The following is a 10381-nucleotide window of genomic DNA, read 5'->3' on the forward strand; positions in this document are numbered from 1 at the left end:
ATAGAATGAACTGCCTAGAAATTGAGTGTTCAGAATCCTTAGAAATGAACTCAGGGCTCTGATTGGGATTATTTTTTTCTTCCAGGTCAGCATTTCTTGCAGCACACATCCCACTTTTTTTGTACCCCTTTTTGCACACTGTCAGCAAAACACGGCCCTTTGAATATCTTCGGCTAACCAGTCTTGGAGTTATTGGTAAGTTATTGGGGTGGTTTTGCAAGTCTGAAATCTTCATTCATAATAGTGATCTTAGGTGTTTTGTCTTTTATAGCTTTTGTTCACCTTTTGTTTTTGAGGTTGAGTCTATTTTTACGAATAATTGAGGACATAATAATAAATGGTAATAAATGATAAATGTTAATAATAAGTAAATAACTAATACAATGGTTCTTATCAAGTACCATTCTGAGTATTGTTAATAAGGGTATGAGGCCCAACATTTGGGATTAAATTCAGCATATGTATAGAAACAATTACTGGAATTGTAGGGAAAATAAAGAGCAAGCTGAAGTCAACAAAGAGTATTACAGAGAAAAGAACTTGAGTTGTGTTTTTGGGACGCCTGGGTGGCTCAGTCTGTTATGTGTCCAACTCTTGATTTCAGCTCAGATCATCATCTCAGGGTTGTGAGACTGAGCTCCCGTGTCGGGCTCTCTGCTGAGTGTGGTGCCTGCTTGGGTTTCTCTCTCTCCCCCCGCACTTGAGCCCATGCACTCTCAAAAAAAAAAGAAAAAAAGAATTTGTGTTGGTTTTTTTGTTTTGTTTTGTTTCTCTTTCTAACTTCTAAGCTATTCCCCCATAACTACAGATGTCCGTCCTCTATTTCACCTAGTTGAATTTTTGCATGCCAAAGTTAATGTTTCCACATATATTTACTATGGGAGATGTGTCTAAAGTATGTTTCACTCAAGAAAATAATATATTAGCTGTTTCACATCTCAGACTCCCAGATAGTAAAAAACTGTCTTTGGATTTGTGAAAAATAAATCATTCAAGAAGATTTCTTTCCAAATTCCCTTCAATGTCTTTTATTCATAGTTTTTGCTCACATACTGACCAAACAGTAAGAACATTGTACAAACTTTGTTTTGTTCGGTTATTGTTTTTATATTCAACCCGTGTTCATATCCCTATGATTATAAACCATGGGTCGGGAAGTATACTTTAAAAGTGTAGTACTTCTGTCACTTCTCAGCCTTTTGGCTAAGATCAAGTGTAGTATCTGTTCTTATCAGTTTAAAATTTTTGTACTTCTTTTTTTTTCTTTTTTTTTTAAAGATTTTATTTATTTATTCGACAGAGATAGAGACAGCCAGTGAGAGAGGGAACACAAGCAGGGGGAGTGGGAGAGGAAGAAGCAGGCTCATAGCAGAGACGCCTGATGTGGGGCTCGATCCCGTAACGCCGGGATCACGCCCTGAGCCGAAGGCAGACGCTTAACCGCTGTGCCACCCAGGCGCCCCTAAAAGTTTTGTACTTCTGAGACATACTTCTTAGAGACATTTTATTATACATTTAAGGAGTAGCTGCTATCTCGGGGCACCTGGGTGGCACAGTGGTTAAGCGTCTGCCTTCGGCTCAGGGCATGATCCCGGCGTTGTGGGATAGAGCCCCACATCAGGCTCCTCCGCTGGGAGCCTGCTGCTTGTGTTCCCTCTCTCACTGGCTGTCTCTGTCAAATAAATAAATAAAATCTTTAAAAAAAAAAAAAAAGGATCATCATGACCAAGTGGGTTTATCCCAGGAATGCATGATGGCTTAACTTTTAAAAGTCAGGCAATATAGGGGTGCCTGATTGACTCAGTTGGTAAAGCGTGCAGCTCTTGATCTCAGGGTTGTGAGTTCAAGCCCCAGATTGGGTGTAGAGATTACTTAAAAATCAAATCTTTTTTTTTTAAGGTTTTATTTATTTGACAGAGAGAGAGGCAGCGAGGGAGGGAACACAAGCAGGGGGAGTGGGAAAGGGAGAAGCATCCTTCCCGCTGAGAGGGAGCCTGATATGGGGCTCAATCCCAGGATGCCGGGATCATGACCTGAGCCGAAGGCAGAAGCTTAATGACTGAGCCACCCAGGCGCCCCTAAAAATAAAATCTTAAAAAAAAAAAAATCAGTCAATATAATTTGACCATATCAACAAACTAAAGAAGAAACATTGTATGACCATTTCTTTTGTTTAAAAAAAAAAAAACCTTTGATAGTATTCATCATCCATTTATGATAAAAACTCCAACAAAGTAGAAATAGAGGGAACTTTCTCAACCCAATAGAGTTTAAAAAAATAAATCCTACAGTTAAGGTCATAGTTAATGTGAAAAACCACACGTTGTCCCCTGAGATTGAGAACAAGGCAAAGATATGTATTCTCACCATTCCTATTCAGTATCATCCTGGAAATCCTACCTGTTGCAACAAGACAAGAGAAAAAAAATAAAGGGCATACAACTTAGGAAAAAATTAGATTGTCTATTCATTTTACGTGCTAGCTAAAACAGTCAGAAATGGAAAATTTAGGGGCGCCTGGGTGGCACAGTTGTTGGGCGTCTGCCTTCGGCTCAGGGTGTGATCCCGGCGTTCTGGGATCAAGCCCCACATCAGGCTCCAACGCTGGGAGCCTGCTTCTTCCTCTCCCACTCACCCTGCTTGTGTTCCCTCTCTCGCTGGCTGTCTCTGTCAAATAAATAAAATCTTTAAAAAAAAAAAAAAAAGAAATGGAAAATTTAAAAACCTACCATTTGTAATAGCACCAAAACATGATGTAAGTCTTACAAAAGATGTGCAATATTTATAGCTAAAAAACTACAAAGCAATGATGAAAGAAATCAAAAGAAGACATAAATAAATGCAGAGATATACTGTGTTCATTGATTGGTCTATCGTTGATTCAATATTATTGAGATGTCAGTTCCCCCCAAATTGATATATATAGATTTAGAGCAATTCCACAAAATCCCAGCAGGATTTTTTTTTTTAATAGAAACTGACAAGCTGTTTCTAAAATTTATATGGAAAGGCAAATGAACTAGAATATCCAGGGTTTTTTTGTTTTAAAGATTTATTTTAGAGAGAGAGTGTGTGTGAGCCCAGGGAGGGGCAGAGGAAGAGAGGAAGCAGAGCACTTCCCAAGACCCTGAGATCATGACCTGAGCTGAAACCAAGAGTTGGTCACTCAACCACCTGAGCCATCCTAGCGCCCCTAGAATATGCAGTTTTCAAAAAGAAGGACAAAGCTGGAAGATGTATACTACCTGATTTCAAGACCTGCTGGAAGACCAGTTGTCAAGACAGCATGTTATTAGAGAAACACTAGACTTGTAGATCAACGGAGCCGAATTGCGGAGTCCAGAAATCGACCCATACAGATATGGTTAATTGATTTTTGACAGAGGTGCAAACACAATTTAGTGGAGAAAGGATAGTCTTTTCAATAAATGGTGCTGGGACAATTAGATATCCATATGTAAAGCAATGAGCCATGACCTATACCTTGTACTCTATAAAAGTTAACTCAGAATGGATTTTAGGCCTGCATCAGCTTTAGGCCATATTAGTAAATTATGGTATATAGTGTTTGCTATGGCATTTAAAGATGTAGCATTTTGTAGATTGCCAGTTCTTGTTAAATGATATTCCTTTCTCTTCTAAAGTGATTGATTTTAGTTACTACAGATCTGATTAACCTAGGCCTTTCATATAAAAGCTAGTTGATACATTGGGCAGCTTGGGGACCAGTCATTTGTTTAATGGGGCTCTGCTTCCCTATGTACAGAATGGAGAAGATTAATACTGAACTGTGTCTGTTACCTTGGTCAATGGTGTCAGGTTAGAACTCAATAGAATTGGGATAAATTTTAAAAATCATTTGTTCCAACTCTTATTTTATAGGTAAACAGGCCTATAAAGAGAAGGTAACTCTGTCAAATTTAGGTAAACTAGTTGTGGAACTAGGATTAGAGTTGAGGTGTGTGTGTGTTGCTTGTTTGGGTATACCCTACCATGTTTGCACTCTTTGGAGAAAGTGACAATTAAACAGCCAAGAAGCAATGTTTGTTTATGTCCATTGTGAAGTAGGATTCAAACTGACACCATTTCTTTGCTACCTGGGAATATTTTTTTATACTGATACAGAATTCTCTCTTACCTAAAATAAATGGAGACTAGATAGTGATATTATTGTGTGGTTGTCTACCAAGAGTAATAGTGAAATGATTTAGAGGGCTGACCTGCTAACCATGTGATGGGCCAAACTTGGTACCTGATCTTTGGAGTGCTGACTGATAAAATCAACCCGTGCTTCCTCTTATTATTTTTTTTTTTACATCAGTATGAATCTGATTCTCTGACATGAACCCCATTTTGTGTTCTCTGTTATTTAAGTTCCACAACTAGCTGAATGAACCCTACAAAGTTCATTTTAATTAAAAACCCTGACTCTGAAATAATTTTGTTTGTCCCTATTTTCTTTAGGTGCCCTAGTGAAAACAGATGAGCAGGAAGTAATCAACTTTTTATTGACAACAGAAATTATCCCTTTGTGTTTGCGCATTATGGAATCTGGAAGTGAACTTTCTAAAACGGTATGTGCTTTTCAACTTATATTCTATATTGTGTTGGCTCTTGAACTGCTTTATGGTCCTAGTATCATTTTCTGTGTCCCTTCAGGCTTTTTGAAACTTCTATGTATTTATTTTCTCTTTTAGATAAAAATTGTTTTAAAAATGACCATTTAAAAACCCCAACCCTTAAAAGGAATATAAAGACTGAATTTCTCCCTTTTCTCTGAACCCACTTCTCCAAAGGTGTATTATTCCAGACACTTTTTTTTTTTAATTTCTTTATTGGGAAGAGAGAGCACAAGCAGTAGGGGAGAGGGAGAAGTAGGCTCTCCACTGAGCAGGGAGCCTGACGCAGGGCTCCATCCCAGAACCCTGGGATCATGACCTGAGCCGAAGGCAGACACTTAACAGACGGGACCACCCAGGTGCTCCTTATTCCAGACATTTTTTTACGCATACTCAAGTGTATATGTACTTGAGCTTCTCCTTACGTTGCTCTTTATGAATGACAGCATGACTCGGTATAAAATTCTTACCTAATTTTCTGTGTCAGAATTCTGTTGCCATAGCCCTGTTGTCTTCTGATATTGAATATACAGTGAAATCTTGGGCCAGCCTAAGTTTTTCCTTTTCTTGGTGAATTTGCCTTTTCTGTGTGGATGTCTGTAAGCTGCTTTTATTATTTTTAAGTTCATTTGATAATCTTACATCAAATTTTCTTCTGGAAGAACATACTCTTTGGTCTCTTGTTAGTTTTTATAGTTTTTAATTTGTTCTGGCCTCTCACTTCTGCAACATCAGTTACGCTATATTGGATATCTTTCCTATCTATCTTTTTCCCCCTCTAATAGCTTTCTACTTTTTTTATTTTACATCATGTGACTTTTCTTAAGGTACTTTTCCATGTTGCTATTTTTAGCAATATCCAACTTCTTTCTAAAGTATGCTCAATCACATTGAATTAATTTTTTAATTCAGTGAATTTTTAATGCTGACTTAGAGGTAAGCAGATGTAACGATTTAAAAATTCTTTTTATTTTTAACATGCAATACAGGGGCACCTGGAAATCAGAAGAGCATGTGGCTTTTGATCTCAGGTTCGAGAATTCAAGTCCCATGTTGGGTGTAGAGATTACTTAAAAAAAATACGTAAACTTTAAACATGCGATATATATATATAAAGTAGAAAATTCAAGTAGTACAAATAAAAGTAAGTCTCCTACCTCAGCCTCTCAGTTCTCCCTGCAGGTAACCAGTATTACCCCTTTCTCGTATCCTTCCAGAAGTAGTTTATATGTGTGCGTGTTACAGTTTAATTTTGCATTGATTTTTTTCCTTAGTGTTTGTCTTCTCACTTTTCATGTCTTTTCAGCTCTTCTTTGAAATTTTTATCCTCTTTGAATTTTTTTTGATATTTTTTAAAATCCATGTTTTCTTCAATTTCTTTGAAAATGTAGGTAATTATTACTTTTTACCTCTTCTCCGGGTATGTCTTCGCAAAAGTTTTCAGTTGAGAGCAATTCTAGCCAAGATCACTATTTGTTTGAAAATAATGGATGAAAAAAGAGGTTGTAGGAGCTCATGTTGGCAGCTTTTAAATCAGAATTTTACCTACGAATATTTTCCACCCCGTCTAGCAGTCTGGGGTGTGTGTGTTAGGGAGGTATTTATACCTCTGTATTCATTTTTCTGCTTGAACACTCAAAAGGTGAGTGATGTGTGGATCTGTGTGCATGTTTTTGTTCTCTCTTTCTTCCCTAATTTTAGGGGTGTTTGTTAATTTCAGTGGATTTCTGGGACAGGATCAGAATGGATGTAACGGTACTTTGTCATCTTATATTAGTGGTTGCCTATGAATAGGTTTTTCAAGTTGGCTTCTTATGGATGGGGTAGGAAAAGACCCGTTTCTTTTGTGACATCTCTCCCTTTTTCAGGAACCCCATTCTAATGATCCCTCCCCTATTTACAGTCTTTGTGCATTATTAGAGTTAATCCATTCTGAATGCATATAGGTTCCCATTAGCTTATATGGCATATCCTGCTTGGTATGGTAAATAGTTCCTGGTTTGTCTTTTTTGCTCCATGCAAGCAGAGACCTTACCACGTTTCCTTTTTATGTGCGATACTTAATCTAACCCTTGCTGTAGCAGTCTCAATAAAGCAGAGAGTCTCAACCTGTGAAGTGGTTTTTGTTTTTGTTTTTTGAGAGGAGGGTGGGTGCAAGGGGAAGGGGGAGCAGAGGGAAAGAATCTTGAAGCAGGCTCCATGCCCAGTGCAGACATCAACGCAGGGCCGATCTCATGACCCTAAGATCATGACCCGAGCCGAAATCAAGAGTCAGACGCTCAACCAACAGGCTGAGCCACCTGGGCGTCCCGGTGAAGAGTTTTAAAAGTGGAGATGCCCAGGCCCCATCTCTGACCTACTGAATCATTCTCTGTGGTGGTAAAGTCTGGACATTGGTGTTTTATAAAAAGTCCCCCTAGGTGAGTGTATGGTATAACCATTTTGGGAAACTATTTGGCAGTATCCACTATCAACATAATTCTGTGCTGTGACCCAGCAGTCCCACTCTTGGGTATATATCCAAGAGAAATGAGTTCTTGTCTACATCCCAGTTTGTATAAGAATGTTTATAGCAGCGTTATTCATAAAAAATAAGTAAATTATAGTATTGCCACAAAATAAACTCCATGGTAATTTGGAAGAATACCGATACGGGTAGCATAGATGATGATCACAGAGATTCTGTTGAACAAAAGAAGCGAGCACGTACGTGAATTCCCACTGTATGATTCCATTTATGTGAAAGTCAAGAGCAGGCAAAACCAATCAGTGGGGATAGTCTGAATAGTGTTTACTTCTCAAGGAATTTTTTTTTTTTTAAGATTTATGTATTTGAGAGACAGCATGCACAAGCAGGGGGAGGGACAGAGGGAGAGGGAGAAACAGATTTCCCGCTCAGCATGGAGCCTGATGTGGGGCTCGATCCCAGGACCCTGAGGTCATGACCTGAGCCAAAGTTGGACACTTAACCAACTCAGCCACATAGGCGCCCTCTCAGGGAAGGGTGTTGACTGAGAAAAGGCACAATGGACTCTCCTTGAGTGCCGGAAATCTTTTTATTTTAATCTGGTTGTAGTTCATAAAGGTGAAATACATTAAGATACACGGAAGATTGAGCGCGCTTTGTGCACAATACACATCTTACTCTGTATATTTCCTTTTGCTCCCATAACAAATGCCACAAGCTTGGTGGCTTAAAACAACACAAATTTATTCTCTTATAGTTCTGCAACTTAGAAGTTGTAAATCAGGGGCGCCTGGGTGGCACAGCGGTTGAACGTCTGCCTTTGGCTCAGGGAGTGATCCTGGCGTTGTGGGATCGAGCCCCACATTGGGCTCCTCCGCTGTGAGCCTGCTTCTTCCTCTCCCACTCCCCCTGATTGTGTTCCCTCTCTCACTGGTTGTCTCTATCGCTGTCGAATAAATGAATAAAATCTTAAAAAGAAGTTGTAAATCAGTTTCACCAAGCTAAAGTCAGAGTGTTGGAAGGGCAACATTCCTTCTGGAGCCTCTAGGAGAGCATCCTTTTCTTAGCTTTTTCCAGCTTCAAGAACTACATTCTTTGGCTCATGCCCCCCTCCTCCATCGTCAAAGCCAGCAATGTAACATGTTCAGATCCCTTTGTTGTCTGTCACATCACCTTTTCCTATGTGGTCAAATCTCCCACCCTCTTATAAGGACACTTGTAATTACATTTAAGGCCCTCCTGGATAATCCAGAATGATTCATCTCCCCAAGATGTTTTTTTGTTTTTGTATTTTTTTTAATTTGAAGTAATGTCTACACCAAACACAGGGCTGGAACTCACAACCCTGGGATCAAGAGTCATGTACTCTTCCAACTGAGCCAGCCAGGCACCCCTGTCCCTAAGATCCTTAATCACATTTGCAGAGCCCCTTTTGCCATAGAAAGTAGCATTCACAGAGTTTGGTTATTGGGACCTGTATATCTTTGGGGGCCGTTATTTAGCCCAACCACAATTTTATACCCAAGAAAAATAGTAAAATGAAATGAATAATTCCCTCAGTTGTTTCTAATGAGCAGCCAAGGAAAGGAATCATTAAAATAATTGTTTGACTTGAATTAAAGTAGTATTTTTTTAGTCCCTTCTGTTTAAGAGTTAATGAGTTTAAATTGAGGATATTCTTTGCTATTGTTGTAATAGTGCTAGAAGGGAGGCTTCAAAATCTTAATTCTTTTTTTTATTTTTTAAAATTTTATTTATTTATTTGCCGGAGAGAGGCAGCGAGAGAGGGAACACAAGCAGGGGGAGTGGGAGAGGGAGAAGCAGGCTTCCCGCGGCGCAGGGAGCCCGATGGAAGGCTCGATCCCAGAACACTGGGATCATGACCTGAGCCGAAGGCAGATGCTTAATGACTGAGCCACCAAGGCGCCCCCAAAATCTTAATTCTTAAAGATCTTTTAAGCTTGGGGCACCTGGGTGGCTCAGTCAGTTAAGTGTCTGACTCTTGATCTCAGCTCGAGTCTTGATCTCAAAGTCGACAGTTCAGGCCCTTGTATTGGGCTCTATACTGGGCATGAAGCCTACTTAAAAAAAAAAAAAAAAAGTAGGAAAAGCTTTACTTTCTCATTTGGAAGAGATGATGCATAGCTGAATTTCTAAACTCAGCCCATGGAAAAGAAAAAAAGCTCTGTATTCAAAGTAGGTTTGGATCTCAGCTCCACGACTTAGAGGCTTTGTCACTTGGGACCTTGAGCTAACAGCTATTGATTAGCAGTTATGCCTGGCACACAGTCAGTGTTCGGTACCTGAAAAAGTACCTACATTTTTAAGAATCTGATAATTACCCAGAACCTACTCTTTTTTTATATATATAATAATTTTTATTGTATTATGTTAGTCACCATACAGTACATCCCTAGTTTTTGATGTAAAGTTCCATGATTCATTACTTGCGTATAACACCGAGTGCACCATGCAATATGTGCCCTCCTTAATACCCATCACCGGCCTATCCCATTCCCCCACCCCCCTCCCCTCTGAGGCCCTCAGTTTGTTTCCCAGAGTCCATAGTCTCTCATGGTTCATTCCCCCTTCTGTTTACCCCCCCTTTCATCTTCCCTTTCTTCTACAGATCTTCCTACTTCTTATGTTCCATAAATGAGTGAAACCATATGATAATTGTCTTTCTCTGTTTGACTTATTTCACTTAGCATTATCTCCTCCAGTCCCGTCCATGTTGCTGCAAATGTTGTGAAACCGTTCTTTTTGATGGCTGAGTAATATTCCATTGTATATATGGACCACATCTTCTTAATCCAGTCATCTGTTGAAGGGCATCTCGGCTCCTTCCACAATTTAGCTATTGTGGACAATGCTGCTATGAACATGGGGGTGCGTATGGCCCTTCTCTTCACTACGTCTGTATCTTTGGGGTAAATACCCAGTAGTGCAATCCTGGATCATAGGGTAGTTCAATTTTTAACTTTTTTTTTTTTAAGATTTTATTTATTTATTTGTTTTTATTTATTTATTTTTTATATTTTAATGTTTTTTTATTATATTATGTTAGTCACCATACAGTGCATCCTCGGTTTCCAATATAAAGTTCGATGATTCATTAGTTGCATATAACACCCAGTGCACCATGCAACACGTGCCCTCTTTACTACCCATCACCAGTCTATCCCATTCCCCCCCACCCCGAAGCCCTCAGTTTGTTTCTCAGAGTCCATAGTCTCTCATGCTTCATTCCCCCTTCTGATTACCCCCCTTTTCTTTATCCCTTTCTTCCCCTACC

General features: G+C 39.3%; 1 protein-coding gene and 1 non-coding gene across 3 annotated transcripts in view; both read left to right on the plus strand.

The window, feature by feature from the left end:
• Positions 1 to 10381, plus strand: part of CNOT9 (CCR4-NOT transcription complex subunit 9) — a 30859-nt gene that overhangs the window by 14493 nt on the left and 5985 nt on the right. For both annotated transcript variants that reach the window (XR_004623626.1, XM_002913665.4), the window contains exons 4-5: positions 86 to 195; positions 4465 to 4574. Coding sequence is in view for 1 of the 2 variants with exons in the window: in XM_002913665.4 (XP_002913711.1) it covers positions 86 to 195; positions 4465 to 4574 (220 nt within the window). In the remaining variant the exon portion in view is untranslated. The remainder of the gene's footprint in view (positions 1 to 85; positions 196 to 4464; positions 4575 to 10381) is intronic.
• On the plus strand, positions 1184 to 1371 carry LOC117801339. Its single transcript, XR_004623857.1, has one exon. It is a non-coding gene; the product is annotated as a U2 spliceosomal RNA (small nuclear RNA).

Source organism: Ailuropoda melanoleuca, chromosome 2 (genome assembly GCF_002007445.2).
Source record: "Ailuropoda melanoleuca isolate Jingjing chromosome 2, ASM200744v2, whole genome shotgun sequence".
Lineage (NCBI taxonomy): Eukaryota > Metazoa > Chordata > Mammalia > Carnivora > Ursidae > Ailuropoda > Ailuropoda melanoleuca.